The 27442-nt window shown below is 43.0% G+C and overlaps 1 protein-coding gene across 1 annotated transcript in view; it reads right to left on the bottom strand.

Moving 5' to 3' along the window:
• Positions 1-238: 238 nt before the first annotated feature.
• Positions 239-27442, bottom strand: part of LOC138612561 (contactin-1a-like) — a 77759-nt gene continuing 50555 nt past the window's right edge. The window contains exons 7-24 of the mRNA XM_069685893.1: positions 25847-26053; positions 22289-22388; positions 21709-21890; positions 20364-20488; positions 19763-19880; positions 19305-19452; positions 18248-18375; positions 17407-17579; positions 15919-16042; positions 11215-11376; positions 10823-10972; positions 10154-10224; positions 8221-8455; positions 7040-7143; positions 5827-6016; positions 5589-5701; positions 5328-5502; positions 239-3020 (exon numbers count right to left, since the gene is read on the bottom strand). Of these exons, the coding sequence (XP_069541994.1) occupies positions 2953-3020; positions 5328-5502; positions 5589-5701; positions 5827-6016; positions 7040-7143; positions 8221-8455; positions 10154-10224; positions 10823-10972; positions 11215-11376; positions 15919-16042; positions 17407-17579; positions 18248-18375; positions 19305-19452; positions 19763-19880; positions 20364-20488; positions 21709-21890; positions 22289-22388; positions 25847-26053 (2573 nt within the window). The 3' untranslated portion in view covers positions 239-2952. The remainder of the gene's footprint in view (positions 3021-5327; positions 5503-5588; positions 5702-5826; positions 6017-7039; positions 7144-8220; positions 8456-10153; positions 10225-10822; positions 10973-11214; positions 11377-15918; positions 16043-17406; positions 17580-18247; positions 18376-19304; positions 19453-19762; positions 19881-20363; positions 20489-21708; positions 21891-22288; positions 22389-25846; positions 26054-27442) is intronic.

The raw sequence follows: 27442 nt of genomic DNA on the forward strand, positions 1-27442 counted from the left end.
GAGCTTTAACTATTAGAAAAAATAAAAGTAGTTCTTATTAAGATACTTCACCACATTATGCTATGAAGTATGTGCCTTGACTGTAAAAGTGTATTTTAATATTGTTGTATCACTAGAATCAGAGTATTTATTTAACCTTCAATACATCATTTTAGCTCCACTCACACTCGGCTCGAGCTCTCCCAAAGACTCACATGTGAGATTTCAGTGTAAAACAACAGAGAGAACACCCGGGCACTTCAATAGTTAACTACACTTTTATTGTTCCTTGTCCAGCCAATGAGAGGTTCCAGTTTCATCCCTCACAAGTGCCGTTCCAAGTCCAGCTAGGTGCTGAACTCTCAGCTCACAGCTAAGCATGCCGCCGCTGCCACCAGTGATGCTATCAAATCCAAAACCATTGTGTGCGTTAGACCGAAGGACCGCTTCTGAACGTATATGAGTGAGATTCCTTTAGTCAGTTTAAGATTTTCTCTCTAAAAAACATCGTCTCCCCAAGGCTTCTCATGAGATGACTGGCTTAATGAAGCTTAGCAGCTAATGCACATATTAGGCTTACATCTACACGGTCTCTGACGTAAAGGGATGTCACTCAGGAATGGAATGTTTTTCATATGAGAGTTGCTATGGTGTTGACTTGTTGCAAAGTAATGTACCATTTCGTCTCCAATGTCATGCATGTTAAAATGTAGAGCCGCTGCTTCGTCCAAAATGTCAAAGTTCAAGGCATTCATGCATTTGGCAACTCTTTTTGTTTTTTATGATTTGTTGCATGAAGGAAAACGGGGGAAAAGCACTTTGTGGTGGATGTTGATATAGTCACAATGTAGAAGCATGGCCAGCATCAGTCACATGAGAAATGAATGGGAGGAGATAAAAACACAGCATTTGTTCCTCCATTGAGGGAAATAAACGTTTAAACCGTCCAGCTAGAGGTGGAACATGACATACAAATATAATAATCATAAACAGAAAAACGACAACAGTTGATAATGTTTATATATCTCTGATCACATGTTAATAAAAAGACAAAAATAACGCAGCGGAGCTTCTGAGAAGCTCTCACCGCTGACACGGATGGCTTCGTTTATGCTTCTGTTTATACCAAAACATGTAAAAGAAACAGACTAGATCACTGTTAAAGGAGCTAGACAAGTTGTCTTATTAAAAATATGAAGTAGCAACAGATGAGTCAAACATTGCACAATTATTGGAGGGCATGAGCGTCGCTACCGTTCACTGAGACTGTTAATAGTGACTCTCACACAAAGCCATAAACAGGAAATGTTTACACTAAAGAAAAATGCCAACATTCTTTACAAAGCACCAGCTGGTACCACAGAGGTCCTAATGATACAGTCAAAACAAAAGTTATGTTTTAGTTTGGGTTTAGTTTCAGGTTTTAACTCTCAACATCGACCCGGATGTTTGTGGCAAAGCCTCTGTCACAGACGAGTCGTACGAGTGTACAACACAGCGATCCATAAACCACCGTCACGCATTGTTTGCTGCAGTTTTGCATGTTTAACTGCACGTTTGATATGTTGTTCTGTTTGCTCCCTTTACATTCAGCTTTGCTATGACGGATCCATTTGTCTGAACTCTTTTGAACTGAGGATGCACGATATTGGACTTTTTGCCGATATCTGATACGCCGATATTTTCTAACCCTTTCTGCCGATTGCCGATCTCGATACCGATATATTAGGCACGTGTTTTTTTCCACCTAACTGCAGAGAACATCAAGTCTCCCCTGTAGTGGAATTGATATCATGCCTACTCTTGTCGAGTGGCCCACTCGCTGATTCTTGAGATGGGCGATTCAATTTGTGGTGTTGGGCTCCTCCTCGCATGGCTGATGCTAAGCACAACCGTGCTGTCTGTTTCGGAAACTTTAAAAATCTGCCATACCGCAGACATATTGCACCCTTGACGGAAGAGGCGTGGTGCAGGCAGTTAAGAGTTAATGTCGTAGCATTACGACAAGCTTTTTTCGTGACTCATCGAGCATTTAGGCGTAATTAAAGCGCTGCTTTATCGGCGGAAAAGTGACATATCTGCCCATGCCGATATGTCATTTTCAAGCCATTATCTGATACCGATAACGTGCCGATAATATCGTGCATCCCTATTTTGAACCATTCCAAACTTGTCCTCCCTCTAACAATGTCAACATGCACACACTTCTTAAAGTGGTATTAATAGATCTCATGTTATGATTTGGAAAAAAGCATTGATTGCAGGTCAAACATTTTCTTCAAATAACATCCATAATATATTAGATAGAAACCATATCAATTACTCGATATATTACTTCAGCATGACATAAATTGTCCTTCCCTCTATGATGTCTGTTTATAAAATCGAGGATGAGATTTGCTTTGACTGTATCTCTGTAACAAAGGTTGTGCTTCATTGTAAAAACAAAGAGAAGAAAATGCCACTGAACTGCAAGTAAAGAAAGACATTTTTATAAACGCGTACACTTATCATTCACAGCTACTTGTTTACCTCGTACTATGGAATGCATCACGGATCTAATGAAGCCGACATTTCTGAACATGCAGCGTCTTCGCCTGTGCGAGAAACGTCGGCTTCATGATGTAGAAAGACTCAACAGCAAACCGAAGCAGTCATGATCCTTTTTGAAACAAGTTATTGTGAAAGATAAGTGCAGTCATTTATATAAGGCATATTTAAAAAGTTGACAGAACTCCTTTGACACTCCTCCAAAGAGGCTTTTTGTGGATAAATAAGGGATGTCTTTGTCCGTTTCCAATTTTTTTTTCCATTTCCACAAACATATTCCAGACGGGGGGAAGGAGTTGGAATATGACGTCCCGGGTTTATAGGGCGGAACCAGAAGTTTGTGGAAAGAGTCCCAAAGTCCTCACAGGCGTCAACCATAAAGAGTCTCCTTCACGCTAAGTGAAGACAAAGATGGCGCTACATTCAGAGGTTCAGGCAGAGGAGAGCCAGCAGGAGCAGGGAGAGAGACTGGGCGGCCATGACACCTCCACCTGAGAGACACACAGAGAAGAAGGTAAAAAAAGAACTGAAGTGACAGACAGATGTGCTGCAGAGAATCATACATGTCCCTCGAGTGTCCAGCTCTCATCCATCAAACTGAAGACCATATTTGGTGTGTGAGTGTGATATTATACCCCATCTGTGTGGGGATCACCTTAAATGCCCCCCCTCCCCCCCCCCGGCTTAAATTCCCGGCTCTGTGAAATCAAGCTGTCAGGTGAGCCTGCACTGAATGATAAGGGATAAGGAAAACCACAGGAGGGGTTTCCTCAACTCATCAAGATCAATTACAGAGGATTAAGGCCTCCTCTATCCAGTCAGCCGACCCGTCAGTCCATCAGCCAGCGAGGGGATCGAGTCAGCGGGCTATCGGGGCTTTAGTCACGAACCGTAAAGTTCCTCATCTCAGCCCTCCAATCTAAGGTATGAAACCTGAAGTGACAGCTCTGCTCGGCCCATGGGAACCCTCTCGCTGTGACAAATCTGAACCCGCTATAATCTCACTAACTAATAGCAGGCAGGGAAAGAACAGCCACAGTGTGTCACATCAACACTGTGGATTTCAGTAGTGTCCGGATCACTCCCCACGGTTCGGAGCACATGCCATCCGTGGGCTGTTGCAAAGTTTAACATCATGATGTAAAATATGTTTTTATGCTACCTCTAAATCCTTATGCAGCGTGGCAGTGAAAAGAGACGAGACTGAGTGTTGTGTTGGACTCAAATTTTAGAGGTGTCACAACAGTTTTTTTAGGGGGGGGGTTCACGGAGCAGCTGCTGCAGGACTGGGTTGGGAAGTTAGTTTAAATTTCGACAGACGTTCATCAAAGTCAGTCAGAATATCCAACATTAAACAAGCTTCACCGCGATGCTAAACCTAGCTTGAGAACGGTGATTTCGCGGTGCGTTTGTGGGATATTTTTAACTAGAGGTGCAGGGCATCCGCTCTTCTCTTTTTGCTCTCACAGCGTCGGCTGCTTGCGTCGCGGGAGCTCAGGGCACGTAACTTCATCCACAGCCTGCTGTAGTCTACTGTGTGGATATGAATTTAGCGGTACCCTTCTTACACAAAGTTAGATTCCTAACGCTCACAGTTCGTTTTATTGCCTGTGACTTTAACAGCAGATGTAATGCAGGAATAGCCAGTCAAATGTTCAATGTAGCCACTGCTGCTCTGTAAAAACCTTGTTTTTGTAGATTATAGCAGACTTGTAATGCACTACACTAGAGAAGGATTTATGTTATGAGATTGTAATGTTTACTTATGGTGGGTCCCACTGATAGTGATTACAAGGATGCAGCTATTAATAATTAAGAATGTTGTAGTCTGATTTTTTACATTAAAGTAATAATCTGGAAGATTTTCATTTAAATAAATGTCTGTTAAGTCACTATCTATCGCTGAATGAGGTAACACAATGGTGATTGAGCCCATGGCCCACTGATGAAAGCCTTTGACAGAGAGGGTAGGCGGAACTAAGCGGCTGCTTTTCCGGTCTCTGCAAGTGTTGCGAGTAAACAGTAATCTCCTATGGCTGAACAAACAAAGAAAAGTTCGATGACAGATGCAACTTCAAAAATAAGTGAAAATCCAAAGAAAAAGAAACAAATTCGATGCTCAGATGAAGCAAACAGTCTAAAAACTGGAGGAAACGGAGCCATCCGTAGACGTCTGGTTATCTGGGATGTATGCGCCTGCAATTGCCTTTTAGTGCCACAAGGTGCCGCCAAATAGAACGAAACGGAGAACTTCGAGATTATCAGTTTAACCTGCATCTACAAATGTTATTCAGTTTAGATAAGGAGTGTCAGTCATAGAGGAGTGTAAAAAGTATAAAAAAATCCTTTTTTTCCCTCTTACTGATCCGAAATATGATGCGATCCGCGACTAAAAAACCTTCAAAAGATCCAAACCATGAGTTTAGTGATCCGTTACATCCCTAATTTTCACTGATGTAAAACATCACCTGGCCCAATACAAAATACAATAAAAGATTTATCTCAATCAAACTTAATTCCATTGGTCATTTAACAGAAATCAAATCGCATGCAAGCTATCCTTTCTCAGTAATATGAAAACGTCCTACAATTGAATAATATAATTACTGTCTGTGCAGTGACTCCATCACACAATTGTTTCCTGCTTTAAAGTTTTCCTTTAGTTTTCTGCCTTAAATGATTTCATATACTGATTGATTGTTTTAAAAACCTCATTAATAAATTCTGCGACGCTTAAAAAGGTAAAAAAAACTAGGCCTAAGAAAAGGTAATTGCTATTTAATATAATATCGTTTTACTTCTGTATCCACTGGTTCGTGTGATGCTGATTTGTGCCACAGCCCCGTCTCCTCCCTCCGTGTACGCCCGGACCTCCACCACGTAGTTCTTGTCTGGCTTGTAGGGAAGGTCTATGTACCGCCTGGTGGTGGTGTAAAGGGTGGCTTGGGAGTGTCCCTCCTCCCTGCACAGCACCTACACACACAGAAGGTATAAGAAATGCTACTGTGTCTCTTCAGAGAGATAATGTGGATAAAAAATCTAAGCAGAACCGTACTCACTTTGTAACCTTCTACGGAGGCCTCGTTAGGCAGTGGTTCCACATGTTCCCAGGCAATATTCATTGATGCGCCCTTTAACTTATTACCAATTATTTTGGGGGCTTGACTTGGAGCTGGTAAAAGACACATTAAAGGTTATAATAACACTAAAATGACACATTTTGTGAATAGGGAAAATAGATGGCTCTGAAAGACGGGTTGTCATGCAGATAAAAAACAGCTTTAAAGCAGGACATACGGGGTTTCTTGGTCTGGATCTGAAGGCGTTCGCTGGACGGCCCGTATCCTGCAGAGTTGTAGCCCCGGACCTCAATAAGGTAGTACGAGTCAGGCCTCATACCCTCCAACCTGGTATGGTTGTCTCTGCTAGATACCACCACCCTCTGGGCTCCTCCCTCGCTGTCGTCCTGACTCATCCAGTACTTCACCTGGGACACACAGGGACACAGTTGTGTGTTGGCTCATTTAAAAAACGGGTCTGGTCTTAGAGCTTAGGAATGGGAAACAGCAAAGACACAAAGCTACTAAAAAGAAACTATCAGGTATAAATGTTCTACTAAAACATTTAGACATTGACTGTATATATAGATGGACGACACGTCTCCATCTGCTCTCAATGAACGGAATTGATGCCAAAATAGCCCCCATGATAGCGATGGTGAAGTCATTTGGAGCCAGAGTCTGCTCAGTAGAGATCGGCGAGTGGATCCGTCATAGCCACTTCAGCTAACGAAAAACACACACTTAACTTACTGAAAAAACAGCAAGGATCCCGCACATCGGCGTGTTTAACAGCAGAACAGCTTCTTCTCTGTTGGTCTGAAGCAGACGTTCACAGATATGGAAACTTCAGTGACTGTAGTGATTGTTTTAGTTACATTATCTCTATCCTCTACTCTGCTAATCCAGAACTGATCGGCTGCAGGAGCCGGATTTGTCAACAGAGCTGTCAATCATCCTTTTTATAGAATCAAATAACTAATTAAAACTAAACTTGTCAGAAAAATGAACACCACGTAAATCAGCATAATAAGAACTAACTATAATGACAGAAAATATGTTTGAGAGAAATTCATTTGGAGTGTATTTTGATTTTCTAGTTTGACTCATGTCCCATCTGTTAACATGAAGGAGGGCGCTCGAAATGTTTTGGCTTCACTTTGAGGGAGCTGTCATGTCGTCCATCTTTTTATACAGTCTATGAATTTAGAGCTTGAGTAAGAATAACCAAAGAAGAACGTGTTTTTTCTAAGCTTCATAGATGAACATCGTGTTTGTCGTAATGCTTTCAAAGAAAACAATTGTTATAATATTTAAGTATCAAGTGACCATCAAAACAGTTGTGATTGTTTATGGCAGTAGGTCATCTCTTTTACTTGACCTGAGCCAAAGCTTCTGACACATACGGTACTTAAGTATTTCTTTCCCAGCATGCCTCGGTGTCCACTAACCTGGTAGCCGTCTACATTGCTCTGTGGGAGATGCAGCCACCACACGGAGGCTTCTGTAGCAGAGAGAGCTCTGCCTTCGATACTCGCAGGAGCTTCAGACGGAGCTGAGGAGAGACAGTGCAGTGCAGTTTAGTATCCAAGTTACAGCAAAGGAAACCATTGAAGTCATATTTCTATTATGCACACAAAACCCCAACATAGCACATTTTATATGACTGAATCGATTTAGCTCGACAACGTGCAACATACAAGCAAATGGATCCATTACCCTGAGCATAAACTCACTAAGCCTTTCCTGCCTGTGTCTGTTGGCCTCACTGATGCCATTTTTCTCTAGTAGGTGCTGCGGCATCATTTCAGTTACGCGCATGAATCACTGTAAGAAACGAGCGAAGTGGCAGAAATCTCTCTTGGCCCACATTCCCTCGCTGGGCCATCGGACACCTTCCCGTGACTTACGAGCCACTTATACGCCGTGTGTACTCTGTCCCTACCAGGGAGCTGTCCTTGAATGTTAAATTGTCTCGCTGGGCCTTGAACCAACAACCCATCACGCACTGTCACTGTGATGAACACGGACACAAGTGCACAAAAACAGCACTGCTCAACCTGCATGCACACAAATACAAAAGGGTCAAATCCCTTTAAAGCAGAGCGCTTTGCAGGCTTAGCTACAAAATAAAAGACAGTCAAACGGCAAGCGCTCCCCAAAGCAGGTTACCATGGCAACGGGGCATCTCCACAACCCATCACGCCTAGATTGGAGTGGTTATCTCAACTGTCTGTCAGTGGAAGTTAATAACTAGGCTAAATGCTTTGCATCCTTGGGCGAATTATCAGCTTTCTGGTTCATGCTACGTAGATCATGATAATCCCCCCGCAGGAAAGAGAGAGAGAGGGGGGAAGATGGGTTCACTTTCAAGGGGTATTAAAATTCCACACAACTATACATGAGAACTCCTATTAAATGGATCCTACTCCATTGAAAACCACGGCAGTGATAAGTAGCTGACACTGACAGATTGAAATAGCAGGGTGTTGGCATATTGAAGAATTCCTCATCCTCTGCGACGCTCAGAAAACAGAACCGGGCTGATCTGTGACACCGCTTCGAGATCACTTTGGAACAGTTTCCCTTTCACTCTTCAGCAATGAGAGCCGTGATTCTCTTCAGTGCTTACCGTCCTGTGCAGAATAAATGGCGGCTGTTAGGCTGAAGGGTCCCTCTCCTTTGCTGTTGAACGCTTTGACTTTGACTTGATACTCCGTCGACGGAGGGATGTTGGAGTCTTTGTGGACGTAGCGCTTGGCCTGCGGCTCTGCTACCGTCACCTTCATCCATTCGTAACTGCCTTGTGGTTTAAAGGCCACAATGTAGCCGAAGTTAGGCCCGTAGTAGTACTGTGGCTGCACAGGCTGTGGACGGAAATATCAAACAATCATGTTAATGTGGCAAATGTTTTATACGACACACCTCTCAAGTCTGCATGTGTAGCGAGTTAGCCTTTTGCATATCATGTATCATCCACTCACAGTATGCTTGTGCTATAAACTAGGTTAACACTAAAAAGGCTCAATAATCAATGTTAACATACTTAAAGAAAAAATAAAGACAGCTTCCACATACAAAAAGTTGAGACACTTCACTAGTTCATCCCTTTAGATCAATTCTCCAGCCTCTTTTCTTTCACTGGCACTGACTTTATTGACACACCATCTGTCCAGTTAGACCTGCCTGCTGCATTAGTCACCATTTACCACAGCTTGGTTATTGAGCAGCCATTCCTCAGCTGAGCAAAAGCTGATTTACCATCAGAGCTCATTTATCAACCGCTGCACCGAGGAAATGAAAGATAACGATTCAGCTCAGGCATTGATTTCAGTTGATTGTTGAGCTGATGATGATGAGCTTTTCTCCAGGTTCTCTACCATACAATGTTTCTGTTGAAGTAATACATTGTTGTCTTTAAAACTTGAAACATTGACGTCCTCTAAGCGGAAGTCTATAAAAAACACATTTGCTAGATCTGTCTGTGCCTTGTTTTTTAAAGGAGCAATTGTCCCCTGGAAAAATCCACTGTCAGTCAAAGCTGGTGAAATTGGCGCCATAGCTGTGGAGAAAGTCGTACAAACAGCTCGTGGTTTCGCCCATTCTACTTCCTAACACCCAGCATGCATAGCGCCCCTCCCTCTGAAAGAAACGGCCCAGCGAGAGACGCTGGAGGGAAATACAAGCGTTTCTGCTGCAGGCAACGGCTCAGAGCGGTGCAGAATCTGAAATACGACGAGAATATACCGGTGGATCGTCTAAAAAATCTTCGGGTCTGCAGTCTACATTTCAAACCTGATTTTGAATGAGACACGAGTCAGTTATAAATGTGGATTGTCTGGGAGGGAAAACAGGAGAGCAGGCAGCGTTTCAAGGCGCCTCACGGAACAAATGATTACATTTTACAGTATGTGGTTTTCTCAACTAAACACTGCAGACATCAGAGGCGGGCGTCCTAGATTGAGGAAGTGTAGTTTAGCGAGCTCCCCGGCCTCTGCCAGATGACGCGTTTTACTTAGTCTGGCGGAGGTTTTCCAGGGCCCATTGGAGAAGCAGATAGCGTCCTCCACAGGCACAGAGCCAAATTGCATTTTTTTCCTACCATAATGACATTAGCTCCCCATAATAGCATGATAGGACTAAGGTTGAAAATCAGCGAACTGGCCCTTTAATCTAGTTTCATGCACAACTTTATTTTTATTTATTTATTATGGTCCTAAAAAGATTGATTTGCGGAAACTTTCATAAAGTGAAATATATGTATTCAAGTCATGGAAATGGAGCCATCAATTTTTGTTAATCTTTGCCATTGAGCAAGAATGTGTTTGCATTTTCATGCCGTTTTTTATCATCAAAACTGCCTGCTTGTTCTGGCATCTTCATTTTTATTCTCTAAATCATTTTAATTTAGCCTTGATCAGTGCTAAAAAATCACGGATTATCAGTTCAAATAAATCATCTTGTTAAAATGAGTTTACGGTGAGATGACAGCAGCATGTCTCCTCTCTGTGAGCTCTTTACATGACCCCGTTTCCCCCTGTGCCCAGTGGAAAGTCCAGACCTACCGTCCACGTGATGGTCAGCTCCCTGCTACTCCCTCCGCCCCCGCCGACGTCCGAGGGCGCCACCACAGGAACTACAACAATGAGACAGCAACAGCAAAACTCTGAACCCACATGCTAAGAATCCACACAAACAACGCCAACCCACACAGGCTGTAACCTATCCCTGGCAGCAGAACTGAAACATCCTTCCTCTGCAAATACTATATCAATGTCTTCTCCTGTGCCAAATGCAACACCTTAATGTCAGTGTGGGAACGCTGCCACTGAAGGAGACCGAGGGGCAAAAGTTCTCTTGTTTTGCCTCGAGTCTAGTAACTCACGCTCAAATGATGATTATTTTTTTAAGAGGGGTTACAGCAGGCCTGTGATTTCCATTTTATAATTGAATTTCAGTATACAGTTTCAGCAAAGTGCTCATTTGTAGAGGTTTGTGCGGTTAGTTTGGCAGCGTGTTTCTGCTGTAGGAAGTACAGACTGATGGGGTTTGTGCTGACTCATTTCTACAGCGATACTTAACATAAGTAAACAGTGCTATAATGGAATCATGAAGAATAAAAGCAGAGCGGAAAGCTGGACTGTGGGGACCAAACTTGCATGACCTTTCAAGCTACACCGTCTTTATACGTTTTGAGGACCGAATGTGAACCCAAAGTGAGGTCATGATCTTACTTGCTTCCAGGGTTTTGTCTTTAGGCGACGGGCTGCTCGGCTCTCCCGTCCCCAGGGTGTTGGTGGCGATCACCCTGAACTCATATTCTATCCAGGGGAACAAATCCACCACTGTGGCCATCTCTGTGTTCCCCTCCACATCTGCAGGAGCTGGAGAGAAATGCACAGATTGTATTTTACAATGCACACACTGTTAAACTGAAATATCCCAAAAACAACAATGAAGTTCTATTTTTAGAATCCATGTGTGTATTTTAAGTCTGTGAGGCTTGACATAATAACATGTAGGCCTCCAGTATCACTATGTGGCATGACCCACATTATTATAACACCAGAGCCAGCTCAGCGTTGAGCTACAAGTGTTTATTTGACTAGTGCGCGGGAGTTCTCACATGTAGTGGCAGCCTTCCACACATCCTTAGAGAAGGAGTCCCTGTACTGGATGGTATATTTGGAGATGGGGCTGTGGTTGTCTGCTCCGCGGCTCCACTGCAGTGTCACAGTCTTGTCAGTTTTGTTCATCACTCGCACCCCACCTGGGGCACCGGGGGGACCTGGGGGAAAGAAAAGAACAAGAGAGACGAGTTAAAAGGTGTCAAAACAAGTGACACTGTCCCTTAGACTTAAGTTCACACGTTTAAAGGATCAGTATGTAATATATTTACTGGAATTTATCATAAAATGGCTGATGATATGTCATCTGAGATTAAGGAAACATGCTAAGTTCTGGCTTCTCCGACAACAATGCTGCAGCCAGTATATTCTCCTCCTGAAGTTTCCCACTGCTCATTTCGTCACCCCGGGTTGCCAGATATGAAACAAATTGCCGCACAGGACTCTTTGCTTGTCATTGTCAAAGCGCACGTCTTGCGCTCGAGTAGGTTCAGTGTCGTCAACCTGGCGATCCACGTGAGCTTCGTGTTGTACGAAAAGCGTAGCTCTGTTCGGGAAAAGCTGGGTGAGTGAGTGAGTGAGAGAGACAGGAAGTAAGTGTGTGCGCAGGAGTTACGAGAGTGAACGGGAACCGAGCGGATCAGCGGAGAGTGTTATCGGTAACTGAAAATAAGAGAACGACTGTACAGTAAGGCTGTGTGTGTAATAAAGCCACGTACTCCTCCAGACCAAAGCCACGCTCCTGTGTCTTGCTTCCTGCTCACTGCTGTGTGTATAAAGCGACGGGAGTTAGCTCTGAAGCTAGCGGCAGCTTCGGCCGTGGAGCAGACCGATAAGCCCCCCTGTTCTTTCTGGCCACAGTCGGAACGCTGAAGCAGGAAAGGCTAACATTCGAATCCGGGGAAGAGGGGGCGGGAGGAGACAACGCTCGCCAGTATTTTGAATTTGGACTGCAGTACCCTTTTTAGACACTAGCTGTCAATGTTACATATTGTTCCTTTAAATTCCAACAAGTGCCCTCTTCGACTTGTCCCTCAGGCAGTGAACATGCTCACAAACTAAAGACAGAGAGAAAGAGGTTAAAGCGTTATTTTAAGAGCCTTATCTGTATTCAAGCTCATGGGAAATTCTTGGCAAAAGTCCTGAGCCCTTTAATAACTTCATCCTTAACACCAGCCAGCAGAGAGACCTCTGTTTGACTCATATGTAACCCAGCAGCGCACATAAACGCCCGAACATTTCGTGTCTCTTCTTTAAAAGACTGATGGATTAAAGCAGTAAAGCTAAGAACTCATTGACATATATGAACCAAGGCTTAGGCAAAAGCTTGTGAATCCAATGTTTCTCTTGGTCCTCCTGCTCCTTCTGGAACATAAAAAATGCCCTAATAGAAAACCCAGACTGTGCGAGGGTTAGCCTCCCAACCCACAGCCACAGAAATCAGCCAGGATTTACTCTTTCCAAGTCGTGAATATGAGCCAAGACATGTAAGGCGATTAGGAAGCCAAAAGTGGACAGCCCTTAAGCTTCCACTTTCCTCCAAGAGTCAGGAGAGAAAGCTAAGCAGTGAAAAAAATACAGTTTCTTACCATCGGGGTGAAATGATGACATACAGGCAAATTCTTTATGTCTGTTCAACCAAATGTCATCTGGACGCTTGTACGTCAACGTGTTTGAAATGATAAGCTTCAGTGCTTTTACAACGGACGTGCTGCATGCCAAGAACTCAAATTTAATAAAGTTTATGAATACTTTTCCTTATTCACTGACACTTACATTAACAAAGACGCGATTCAACATCGTGCCAGGAAGAGCTGTAACATAATGCTACAATAATACACATCCGTCATATGAAAACAGCTCCTCTCCCTATCTCAAATCCCTACGAATAACAAGCTACAGGTGCAGAGCTGTGTTCTTAGCTCAGACAATCTCCTGCAAGAGATCTGCTTCCTCATCTGACGTGATTAATGGCCGTCTTTCATCCCTCCCGTGCTGCACCCCGGACTGTTGGCATTTGGCACTCCATTAGGGTCTGTGTTTTGGTTCCACTGTGGGAAACGTCACAGTTAGCTGCTGTGCGTTCACCTGGCTGTCTGTCAACGCCTGCTCAGAGAGAAGCAGCGATGGCAGCACACCCAGGGCAAAGCAAGGATCACTGGCATCCAGATCTCGACTCGAGTTCTTGGGTTCCTGTCTGAAGAGACCCTTTGTCCACCCACGCCGGGGCCTGTTTCACGACCCAGGAGGAGGGCTGTAAGGCAAGCTCTCACTCATCACGAAGTGCAGGGTGAAAACAAAGCCTGATGATTCATCCACAAGGTGAAATGACAGACAGAGCACTGCTGAAGTTTGGCAGGGTTTATTCAGTGATATGTGAATGTGGCAGGACGAACAATCACTGAAATCAGCAGCACTCCGTATCAAAACACTGAGAGATATAAATCTATGACGTTCTGACACTTTAGTCATCAACTACTCATCCAAGGAATTACACAACTAATAACTCTGCTTTCTGTAATGCCAACCGCTCTCTATTAAATGCTTCTTTATTCACTTATAATAAAGAAAAGTGGGGGCTGACACTTTACTCAACACACTTCTGAATGACTCAGAAGCATAGCTTGTTCCATCCAGTTCAATCAAATCGACTGGTTCTTATAATGAAACCACAGAAACTGCTTTTCACTAAGACTCATGGGAAAAAACTTTCCAGCAAAAACTTTTTTTGACTATTTTGAAAGTCGCTCTGCAAGGCTGCACAAGGTCGATAATAACTTAATAAAGTATAACTTAGTTTGCAGTGTGCCAACAAAGCTAAACAATGGTATCTAGAGGGAAGGCTCCTTATAAAAAGGCTGTTGCCTGCTAATGGTATCTAAATGCATCATCTCTGAGCAGACAGCCTGAGAGGTCAGGCTGATGTGCCCTGGCTGCTAGTGGTAGATAGTGAGTGTCTCCTGGGCTACGGTCAGACTGCATGAAAATGAGGCACAAATCCGATTTTTTTATGCTCATATGTGACTCAGGTCTGTTTTCAGGTCTGACAGTGTGAACAGCACAAATCTGATTTGGGCCACTTTATATATATATATATATGCGGTCCTAAATCAGACAAATGTCTGATTTCCTACCATGCGACCTGAGTCTGAACTGTCAGAATTCATGTCACAATTATGCGCTGGCGGGAGTCAAACTGCAAATATAAACATGGAAGACGTCTCCGACTCCGCGTCCAGACACACCTCCGTACTGAAGTAGCAGCCATTCCTCCACAAAATGCCATGATTAAAAACTTGGCTCTCTTTCTCCTTATCTTTGTCCTCATCTGCTGTCAAATTCGCTGGCTTCCACGGAACATCAATTTAGACATGGAACCGTGAACGCTGACTTCCATTGCACCCATGTTTAATAACGTACGACAGCGTGCTGCATGTAGTCTTTGTTATTATTCTTTTTGCGCATACGGGTCAGCTCAGGACTGTGACCAGTTCACACTACAGTCTGATATTAGACACATTTTAAAAATAATGTGAACAGCCAAAGAAAAACATCTGATCCGAGCAATAAATTGGAAGTGAGCACTTAGGCTTGCAGTGTGAATGTAGCCTTGTTGCGCAAGGACACAAGGCAGGTGCATTTTTTTTTAGCTTTTTCAGACTCTTTCTTTCACTTTGTTTCGCATTGAGCCTCAGTGTTGACAGATAGTTTGGCAAAAAAGTCTTTGGTCTGTTAACTTAAAGCTCCTGTGAAGAACTTTCGGTTTGAGTTGATTTTGGCGCCCCCTGTGGACAAAGTCGTACCTCTTATCCCTGCTGATTTTGTCCTGTACGTGCTTAAGTGGTGGATTTTAACACAAAATCTCATCCTGCTTTCTTTAACAGTCATATGTATCACTCACTTTAAATGTTTGCCATGGAAAATGTAAACAAAGGCAGTGTGCAGTTAATCGCTTCGTCTGACACCTACCTCCCGCCAATAGTTTCAGGCATTAAAAATAACTACATAGAAATAATCAATCTTGTTGCTGATGATCTGGTTTGCGTTTGTAGGTCATATAGAGTCATCAGAATTAATTTCAGTCTGTTTCATAACCAGCAAAAAACTCCTCACAGGAGCTTTAAGAGAGATTTTCTTGTCTCCAGTCACGTGTTGGGGAGCATCTTTGTGCCTCTGCTCTCCAGTTTCCCCACACACATGCACATGCACATAAATTCCAGCTGTAAATTAAAAGTTTGAAAATAACAGGAGAATCAAAATCTGATTAATGAGTATTATTTAAAAGCCTTATGTTCAGTTAAATAGCCTCTTAAGAATAATACCCAATTAAAGCTTGGCTTTTTAATGATTTTTCCACATTAATTAATCATAAAGTAGTAACTATTAAAGTCTCGCTAATACACTCAAAAATCAGGACTGTGCAGGCGTGTTTGATCAGATTGAACTGACAGCTCCCAAACATAGAACATTTGTCATCACATGTTGGTGCAGATCATACTTAATCCTTCTGAGTGCACAGAAGTAAGTGAGCTCAGCATCTCCCAGGCCACTTTAAACCAGTGAAGAGTGCACAGACAAAAACACAAGCCTCTTTCACATACCATCGCCTCCAGGAGGAACCTGATTGGGATAACGTTTTCAGAGCCTTTTATATCCATGACTTTATGAATATGTGCACAGTAATCGCAGCACTCATGACTCACCCCTGACTACCAGGTGTGCGGAGGCGGTAATGTTGTCAATGGGGGTCTGTGCTGTGCAGGTGTAGCGTCCGGCGTGCTTCAGCTGCGCGTTCTTGATCAGCAGCTCGCCGTTTGAGCTTCCATTCTGAACAAAACAACACATCAGACAAGAGTTGATTCAGGAGGGAGCAAAACATCATCCATCATGAGGTAACGCTTTACCACTGCGGGCTTATGAAGCAAATCTATCATACAAGTTATTTTCTCATTGAGCCTGAAACTTATCTTGAAAAATGGACAGAAGATTGTTTAAGGCACTAAAGTAATCCTGCAGAACGAGGGGGACGAAGATATCCGATTTTGAGAACTGGACAAGGGCCTGAGCGAAAGGGCGAGTGAGCTTCACACAGTGTTTGCTGTCGTCAGCACTCTCAGTGTGCAAAGTGTAACGGAAATCTACTTTAAAAATACATGACTACATTAATCTTGTCGTCTGAGAGAACCACACAAACAGTATTAACTGGACCTTATTTTTATGAGGGGAAAATCCTCCCTGTGAACAAAAACAGGGGGGACATCAATCATGATCATAATATGGTGTTTGCCTGTCGGGCAGGGAAACAAATGGGAAATGCTAACCGCTAATTTACGGTTAGAGCTACACTACAGAGAGTAGGTCATGTCAACAATAATGGATGTTAGCTGAACTGCTATCAAACTGATGTACAATTCACTACCCCACTCAGAGACTGAGAGTGAAATGGCTTTTACAGTCCTATTCATTTAAAGCAGGCTGTGCTTTTCCGTTTCAGGTATTCCACTAAAAATACAACAGACATAACCCCCACCTCAAATATGACTTGACGTAGATAAACTCCAGGCAAGATTTTCAGTTGGAAAACAACGTGACTATTAAACTGAAAGATGGTATCTCAAAGATTTCAGTTTCGCTCTCTTTGGTGGCACCTTTGGCGATAAACGGTAATTGCAGGAGTACACTTCCCAATTTAACCAGACGTCCACGGTTGGCTCCGGTGGTAACTCTTGATTTTCCTTGCTGACGGTCGCTTTCCTATTTAGACTGTTTGCCTTCATCTGAGCGTCGAATTTGTTTCTTTTTCTTTGGATTGAAGTTGTATCTGTAGTCATCGATCTTTTCTTTGTTTGTTCAGCCATAGTAGATTACTGTTTACTCGCAACACTTGCAGAGACCGGAAAAGCAGCCGCTTAGCTCCGCCTACCCTCTCTGGCAGACCAACCACTGCTGGCTGATGGAACACACGTCACTAACTGGGCGCTGCTTGTGATTTTTTCTGCGAAAATTGCCACAGACACTGAGTCCATAATAACACTATATACTGCAAATGCAATGCTTTCATCAGTTGGCCATAGGCTCAATCACCATTGTGTTACCTCCTTCAACGACTTAACAGACATTTATTTAGATGAAAATTATCAAGATTATCACTTTAAATGGGATTATTGATGTTAACCAGTACGATGTCTCACCGGGGTGCGTTCAAAATGTTGACTGTCCTTGTGCAGGTCGATGACCTGTCCATCCACGGACCATATGAAGGTGATGTCCAGAGAGGGGTCGTGTGATGCGGCGCACTGCATCCAGGCGTTCTCGCCCACTTTAACGTCAGCATTGGACGGTGCCAAGGTGATCTTGGTGGACTCTGGGGACAAACACAAGAGCATGAACGGATAAGTGTTGTGGAGAAAGAGGTCAGTCCAGCTGCTGAAACTTCAGTAAGGTTATTAAAAAGGTTTTGATAAAAGAAAAATACATGTAAGTGTTCTGAATGAAAAGGGGTTTTGGTGCGATAGCAAAGTAGGAATATATAAAGTAACTTTTAGGGTGTTTATATGATTTCTCTAAAATTGTTCAGTATACATAAATGTCCAGAAGAGGGCAGAAAAGAGCTGTACATGAAGCACCACAGGAGCTCAACTGTGAAAAACTATAAGAGTGATAGCATGTCTAGAAAAAAGAAATGACAAGCCAAAGAACAAAAATCGATTTAATTATTTGCTGTTTAATCAAACTATCTGAACAAGTTCATTTTCTATTAATCAGTTTGTCTTTTGTCTCATCACATCTGTACAAGGCAAACCCCTCTGGCCTCTGCCCTTAGGGAATGACTGACTATCTACCAGCAGCCCGCTCAGAGGGTCATAATTCAACAACAGCAGACATTTGGAGGTCGGGACCGTTTCCTGGGACAGAATGACAGGTATGATTGACAGTAAAGGCAAAGCAACACCAACTGTCCTGCAGACATGACAGAGAAAGAAGGTTTAAAGAGAACGATGGATTAAACATTTTCTATGAGGTGGAACCGACCTGTAACCAGCAGAGAGCCCGTGCTGTTGGCCTTGCCTCTGTCGTTCTCTGCAAAGCAGGTGTACCTGCCTTCATCTGCCCGAGTCACGTTGAGGATCTCCAGACTCCCATCCTCCCAGATGAACACCCTGAGGAGAAACTGGAATTCATTCTTTACACTCTGACTAGAAAGAGCTATAGGTTATAAAATATGCAGTGCAATAAGAAGGTCAAAAGTCCAGCGTGTGTTGCTCCATGGATATGTGGATGATGAAAAGCAATGAGGGTACTTTGAAAATTTTCCGGTTCCTCAATGGATATTTGGTTTTCCAAAGAAGAAACATATGTGGACTTGGAATACTCGGCAAGATGCAACATTAAATTGCGCTGAAGGTGATGCAACATTGTTTGATTCCTTTTTTCTTTGCATATTTCATTTTCATGCATGACAAATAGCATCACGGCAGCCGCCCCGTCACTACTCCACACCCTCTCTCACGCAGACAGCCGCCATACAGAGTGTTAGGAGGCATATGCTGCATAGGAATTTGGCTGCTGCTCCTCCTCTGTGGGACTCCCACAGTAGTGCACGAGGGGTGTGTAGGATGGGGGGAAAGGGTTGACGGTCTTGGGGCTCACAGATTAGGCTTGTTTTTTTTCGGTGAGGAGCACACGGCAGCGGTTTACGCATGCAGCCTCTACAAGCTGATGAGCTTCAGAATGAGCTTAATGTCAACCAGTGACAGACAGCAAAGCAGCGCGCAGCAATCACGACGACAACATTTAAGACTGTAAGTAGTAGATTTTGGAGATCTAGAGCTTTAGAGCTTGAGATCCCCAAAATCTCTTGGCTGCATGTGGCTGCACTCTAAAGGGGATCAAATCAAGATCCCCTTTAGAATAGTGACACATGACATTCTCAGATATTTGTCCTTGCGTTATCATGACCCAGATGTGTCTCGCAGCCACAGAAAAAGGTTATTTCCCATGGCAAACCTCTGAATGAATAAATATCCACACGATCTTTGCACATCAGAGGACAAAGGAAAGTGTGCCATCTCATTAAGAGACTGCTCACCTGGTGGAGTTGGACAGCAGCTCTGTGTCTTTGCTCCAGTAGAAGCTGGGCTTCGGAGCCGCTTTGGGTCGACAGTGGATCACCACCCGGCCGTTTCTAGCTGCCAGGACTTTCTTCACTGGGTTGTGTTTGAACGTGGGAGCACAGGCTGAGGAGGCACAGTATGGATTACTCATCACAAACTAAATAGATTATGCATTACCTGCAGGCATGCCTACATTGGTGACACATTTTCCATTCATAAAAATGAGCTGTGTCGTGATCTAACATATTGTGCATGCTACATGGAAAGTAGTCTCAATCTATGTTGTCATTTCAGCCATGTAGAAGTTGTTTTTCTTTATAAAATCTGACTATGCATTAAGTCCTAATGAGCTCCAATTAGTCAGTCAGAAACGTGACCTTTAAATCTCTGATGCGGCCATTTGTGCTGCGGCTGCAGCCAAAGCGTGACTCACCGAACACACGCAGCTCTGCATTGGCGTATATGACTCCGTGGTGATTCTCTGCTATGCACTGATACATCCCTGAATCGTCAAACGTCAAGCTGCTGAAACTCATTTCTTTCCTGTCAGTCTGTGGAAAATAACAGGAGTGAGAAGCATTCTACATTTCACGTTTATATTTGATTACTAGGCAAAGGATCAAGGATTAAAATCACACTGTTGATTGTTGACATCCACAGAGGTACAGATGACAATGAGGTAATTAGACTGGGAGAGGATTTCATTAATATCTAGCCACATAATTCGAACAACCTCCCCCACTCTGCTGTCACAACCTGCGAGTCTCTGGGGTATTTTTTCCAGCCTGATGACAGTTGTTTCCGTGGTAGGTTACACAACCCACGCTGGCATCCCCTCAATAACAACAGGTACTTCTTCCTGACACATTGTGCACCTGCAGTGCCAGCTTCCTGTCACTGCTGTGCTACTGTAACAGCCCCGGGCTGTACAAGTTCAAAGAGACGGTGCTGATCTGCCAAGTGGCTCTGTGTATATATTACAGCTCAAGCTAAATTGTTATAGGACAATAAAGGTTTCTGAGTTTGAATATTACCATCACTCCATTTTTCAGCCAGCGGATGTGTGGTTTGGGTTTTCCACTGGCGATGCAGGACATGGTGTAATCGCTGCCGAGGTCTTTCTCTGTGCTGCTGATGTGCTCCACCCACTCAGGATAAGCTGGAAATAATAATAAGAAGAGTTAAAATGTTTGACATACTGTAAGAATAAAAAATATAACAAAGCTGCTGAATAATTTATGATATGGGTTAATAAGTGAGGCATTACAGTAGGTGTTATGTCTAAAATAAATAAGGAAAACTTGAGAAAATGTGCTAGATACTAGCAGTGTAACAGATTGCAGTTGATCCATATGGATCACCCCCCATGGTTCGGCACGCAGGTGATCTGCGGACCGACGTAACATCAGCGTAACTTCTGCTAAATCCTTGTGCAGAGTTACAGTTCAAAGAGACAACACAATGTGATGTGCTTTACTCTGATGTACAGTTAGAGGTGTGGACTTGATGTAGCGTGATGCAGAAGTTGACCATCATGCATCAATGCAATGACAGAACATAAAGTTTGGGGAGCTTAGCAGCTGCTGCAGCACGACCTTCACCACGGTGCTTCACATAGCGCTGCAAACAGGAGCGTATCAGACCACGGAGATCCGCTCCATTACTGTCAAACACACCAGGCTTGTTTTAATACTTCTATGCGAGGTGCGTGTATTTCACTGCACACTGTCTGCTTTGTATCAAACAGGGCTTCCACGTTTCTACATTCACTCTGACCGTGTTGGCGTTTATTTTGAAAGTACCAGCTGGTGGATGCTTGTAGGCACTGATGATGTAGGCCTATTTGTTAACCCAACGGTAATACACAAACACCGTTTGATGGCACAATGCTGGGTCCAAAAGCTGAAGACCTAATCCCAAAATGAAAGCTCACCGTTTATTGTTTTGTTGTGACTCACACAACACCTGTGCTGCAGGTGCCTGTTTTATTTTTGCTGCCTTCATGAAGCACTTTGTAGCTTGGATTTTGAAAACTGCTCTATAAAGGTTATTATTTTTATGTACTTTTGATTTTATGGGATGATGGGAGTTCAACTCCACTTGAATTAATTATTGAAATAGTAGCAATGTCAAGTAATAAAGAAAATTGAGGATCCAATACATTGTATGGTTGTGTGGAGATCCAAAAAATGATGACTCAAAGCCGTGACGCGATCCGAACCGTGAGTTTGTGATCCGTTACGCCCCTACTAGTTACAGATGTGAACAAAGGGCTGGTGCCCCACACTATTTTCTTTGCATAGAATTTATACAGCGACTACAGAAAACTCACACCTGACACATGAAGAAGGCTGACATAACTAACAACATACGTCTTACCTTCTACAGACACACGTGCAGCATGGTAGTCCTTGCCTCTGGAGTTCACAGCCTCGCACTGATAGTTGCCAGCGTCTTCAAACTGCACGTTGTACAGGTGCAGATGAGCCCCCGCCATCCGCACCTCGTGATTGGCCGGGAGCTGCCCGTCTAACTTCTTCCAGCGGATCTCGGGGACGGGGCTGGGGAGGGCAGATAGAGAAAGATAAAACACGAGGCAGGGCTTAAGCTTGTGATGCATATGCATCAGTGCACTCAGGTCATCATCATTCTGAAACAAGCTTTATGAATCATTTATCTGCCAAAGAGGCGGTGAATCGAAGACACTGGGGCAAGTTGTCTGGAGTTAATGCGTGTGTAGTACTATTCTGTATTGGGTGATTTCATTCCACAACAACAACACAAAGTAACATATCATCATTACGTCCTTTGAAACGTTATCTATATTCCCGAAGTTCTACTTTAAGACCTTTATAGACACTTGAAAGCCAGATGATGAGACTCTCCTGCTGTTTTCATGAAACCTCCCAGTTCAAACAGTGCAAACAAACAGAGGTAAACAATGATCTCTCACACTTACTTTCCCAAAGCGAAGCATTCTAAGGTGACATTCTGCCCCACCAGCGCAGTGGTGTCTGGGAACTTGACATTGAGGTCGGCAGGGTATTTCCTGATGGGACCTGAGAGGAATAACAACAGACAGGAGTCATGACTCAGGTGTTAAACCTTTTTACAGCTGCTACGCCTGAAACAAACCAGAGGATTCAATGATTGTTTCAAGGTTTCTTTAAAAAACACATCTGTCACTACTGAAGTGGGTCAAATTAAGCAAACTATTATAAAAGCTTACCCAGATTTTCTACTGAGACACAAACACAGTATCTGACGCGCACAAAGATTACATTTACATGCGCCCTCGTTTCAGAGTCTCATCTTGGTTGTGACCACATTTGGGTTATGAGAGAGGTTATTCATCTCCCTGTATGCATTTATGCATGATTCTAACAACATTTAGGTCTCCCACAGTGTGCATCCTTTTTAATTTTGGATTTGCTTTATACCAGGAAAGTGTAGTTGGTTTCCCCTGGATTTTTCTCTCTCAGCCGAGGGATTCTGTGATTTAAGAATGAAGCTTGTTAACTTAACATATTTCACTTTTTTTTTCTCTGTTGTGTCACAGTCCAGATTTTGCAGCACATTCATTTCTCGTAATCTCAGCCACTCACCACCACCACCACTAAACTCTGAGTAATTTCCTCAGCAGGGGAGGATGAGCTTAGTTTGGTTCATTTAAAGTACCAGAGCATTAACAAGCGTGATGGTCATATAATCATCAGTAAGACAGAAAGCAACATAATATGTGTGCTTTATGTTTCTGGTTTCATGCTGTCACAGACAGATTATCATAAATATTTCTCTTTTTAGTTCAAGGACAAACTATAACAACAACACCGGTTGATAAAGCTTATGGTGTTAAGTTCTTAACATGCTACAGTATACAGGTATCAATCACATTAATCAAAACCTAGATTAGGGATGTGGTGTTACCAGCACACTGCAAAACACACTGACAGTGATACAATACACATCAACACAATCTATGTTAAAAAGCCTCGGCTAAAAGCAGAGGTATAAACTGGCCTCAACACACAGACACACAAAGAGTAATATACAGGCCACATTATGCTGAAGGCATTTCACAAAATCTTACAAAACACATGCGTGAGAGAGCACAAACAACTGGTGTGCTCTGTTCTGAATCAGACATCATTGGCGGGAAACAACCGTCTAGTTTGTGTTCTTAGGAACTGCAGGGGGAAACTAAAAACACATGTGCCACAGGTGAAGAAAACGTGGTGGTTCCCAAGAAGAGTCACTTCCCAACTATTGTTTAAACACATCTCTTTAGAAAACACTTGGTCCTGCTCTGCACTCACACGTTTTCAGTAGTAAAAATGTCAGGATTTATGACTGTAATTCACTTCTGTATTCAGCTTAAGGTTGTAATCTTGAAGATTTCATTCTCTTTGGCAGCATGACGATAAACGGTAATTGTGGGAGCACACTTCCCAGTAATGCTGTCCAAAAATGGCATTCGAATCTCTCTCTCTCCGGTCAGACAGGGATTTGAATTCTCCGCCATCATAACCACACGCCACACGGTTGTTGTTTTAGCTCTTTTCAGCAAGGCTAAAGTTAATTATTAATGTATCATAGTATAAAGTGACATTGTGTGTATTCAAAGATGCATCGTAACCAAGAGAGTGCGTGCGAGGACACATGAGAACAGAGAGAGTTTGCAAGACAGCTGTGGTAGTGCAGATTTCGTATATCTTTTTTTATTACCATTCGGTTATATATTCGAGTTTAGAGTATTGGTTGACAGGCCTACTTCTCAGATATCCAGACAGTGTTGCATGTGTGACGTCCACGGTTGGCTCTGGTTGTAACGACTGATTTTACTCTCTGATGGTCGCTTTCCTTTTTAGACTGTTTGCCTTCATCTGAGCGTCCCATTTGTTTCTTTTTCTCTGGATTTTCACTTATTTTTATTCCAGTACGTTCCAAATGTTAAGACTGTAAGTAGTAGACTGCGAAACACACTGACAGTGATACAATACACATTAACACAATCTATGTTAAAATATAATATAATGTAACCACTGCGTCTTGTTCGTAGACATTATTCCTTTAAAAAGCCTCGGCTAAAAGCAGAGGTATAAACTGGCCTCAACACACAGACACACAAAGAGTAATATACAGGCCACATTATGCTGAAGGCATTTCACAAAATCTTACAAAACACATGCGTGAGAGAGCACAAACAACTGGTGCGCTCTGTTGTAAATCAGACATCATTGGCGGGAAACAACCGTCTAGTTTGTTTTTTAGAAACTGCAGGGGAAAACTAAAAACACATGTGCCACAGGTGAAGCCAGCCAAAGTTATATAAGCATGAAAAGGATACCCTGATGCATTCTGGGAAGGCCCCCTAAGTGAAATATTTAAATAGTTGTCTGGTTTTGTGTTTGTATCTTAGTGCACTGATAAACTGAAGTACAGTGCCGACCCTATCTCTGGGGCTGTTCGTGTTCCAGTTCATTCATCATCAACATTCAACCTGCTGGGTTTGCAGGAAAGTAAGGTCTTGTGTGTGCCGATCGTTATTTTGCTCTGTAAATCTCATTTAGTGACACGACCTTTTCACACTGAAACAAGCTCTGCTTTGATAAAACGTGGTGGTTCCCAAGAAGAGTCACTTCCCAACTATTGTTTAAACACATCTCTTTAGAAAACACTTGGTCCTGCTCTGCACTCACACCTTTTCAGCAGTAAAAATGTCAGGATTTATGACTGTAATTCACTTCTGTATTGAGCTTAAGGTTGTAATCTTGAAGATTTCATTCTCTTTGGCAGCACCATGGCGATAAATGGTAATTGCGGGAGCACACTTCCCAGTAATGCTGTCCAAAAATGGCATTCGAATCTCTCTCTCTCCGGTCAGACAGGGATTTGAATTCTCCGCCATCATTACCACACGCCACACGGTTGTTGTTTTAGCTCTTTTCAGCAAGGCTAAAGTTAATTATTAATGTATCATAGTATAAAGTGACATTGTGTGTATTCAAAGATGCATCGTAACCAAGAGAGTGCGTGCGAGGACACATGAGAACAGAGAGAGTTTGCAAGACAGCTGTGGTAGTGCAGATTTCGTATATCTTTTTTTATTACCATTCGGTTATATATTCGAGTTTAGAGTATTGGTTGACAGGCCTACTTCTCAGATATCCAGACAGTGTTGCATGTGTTAAGTCCACGGTTGGCTGATTTTACTCTCTGATGGTCTCTTTCCTTTTTAGACTGTTTGCCTTCATCTGAGCGTCCCATTTGTTTCTTTTTCTTTGGATTTTCACTTATTTTTTATTGCAGTACGTTCCAAATGTTATTGTCACACTGTGACCAATCTGATAAATCACAATTAAACAAACTGAGATTTTGACGTGGATCTTTTAACACAACTGCCTGTAAAACTGAAGAATCTAAGAATCTCATAGTGCTTCATTGTAATCATACATCAGGGAAAGACTACGAATAGGCAACTGGAAAGATCATGGGAAGTAGGAAGAGTGGTACTAACGTTCAGCCAGAGGTACAAGCGGGATGTAGTTGGAGAACACGCTCTTGGAAATGGACTGGCTGGATGCGATGCAGGAGTAGTTGCCACTGTCTGATGAGTCCACCTTGGAGATATAGAGGTTGCCCGTTATCTGGGAGACAAAACGCCGCTTGTCCAGGGGGATGAAGGTCGGAAATTCATTGAGGATCCATCGGAATGAAAGTTCGGCTGCACGGAAAGATAGAAAACAAAACACGACCTGTCAATCAAGACCCTGAGCACAGAGAGAAACCTTTGGAAAGAGCCGAGGGGATTCAGAGTGAAGCTTGCTCATCTCTGAATATTCTGAATGCAGGCAAAATGAAAATAGCACAATTGTTTGGCGCTGAAGGTGATTTAGTATTCAAGCATCTGTTGACCTTTCAGATGAAATCTTATAATTCTTCTAGCTGACAGGCATAATAGAGGGATACCGTAAGCACACTGGCTTTTAGAGGCAATTCTGATGCTTTTGTGAGAAAGTTAACAGAGCTTTCAGACTGTTGTGAGACTCATTTGCATTCACATGAATAAGAAAATATGTCAACGGTTTATGGGGTTGATGGAAATGGCTGCAGCACAGCAATGGTAAGAGAAGGCTTCAACAGACAAAAAGCAGCACAAAATGTAATGAGGCCACATACCAATAAGTATAAAGAGAACAGCCCATGTGATGATGTATCATCTTGAAGTAAAAATGAGACTAATCATTTTGCACATTTTTACATCACGAAGGAGAAGAAGTTGAGCCAGCGTGGGGAAAGCGGCAAAATGAAGAAAAGGCTGATAATGAGGCAGCTGCAGAGCTGGTTGTTTCATTACTAGATGCCTTAGAGGACATTTAGAAGGGCAGTTCAATCCGACGTCAACAGGGGACAAAACGTCTTTAGGGTTTTCATGAAACTGATGAACCGAATATATGACTCGAACCAATTTGCATATGATGATAAATGTATCAGAACACAGAAAATCTACACAGGCAACATATTAGAAGCGTATTTTTGACACGCGTGTGCCGGGACAGACCCGCTCCAATGTTATTCAATGCTGCAAACTCCACCAGCTGCGGATGCTGCACAGGAGGCGGGCATAATACACGAGTAATTTACTGCTGCTCTGTTTTACGCATTGAGTCTATTTTTCCCAACTGCTGCTCCTCAGTGAAGCGTAGAAAGCCTTTGACTGCTGTGTAAATACATGCCCACAGCCAAGGAGTCCATGTTAAACGATGTGATCTCTCCATTTTGGCCAACTTTCGATTTCAGTTTCCTATTAAAGTTATTGATAAGCTAGATGAGCAGGCAAGATTAATTTGAAAGAGCAACAAATATGTACATTACCTCAACATCTGGGTACCAATCCTATTCATTCATTCTCATTTTACTTCTACATCCGACATAAATACAGAATTTATGCACAATTAAGAAATAAGTCTACAAGTTGGTTGCAAAGTTGTCTTCTACAGTCTCCAGCAGACTGCACACTTTTTGCCATCACTGCCACCCCTATTTATGGCCAGGAATCGCGACTACCATTGGCTAGCTTTGAGATTCATCTTTGCTGTAGTCGCAGCCGGTG

The sequence above is a fragment of the Semicossyphus pulcher genome, unplaced genomic scaffold (genome assembly GCF_022749685.1).
Source record: "Semicossyphus pulcher isolate SPU_LCO1_2020_fin unplaced genomic scaffold, fSemPul1.0.p SCAF_8, whole genome shotgun sequence".
NCBI classification, from domain to species: Eukaryota; Metazoa; Chordata; class Actinopteri; order Labriformes; family Labridae; genus Semicossyphus; species Semicossyphus pulcher.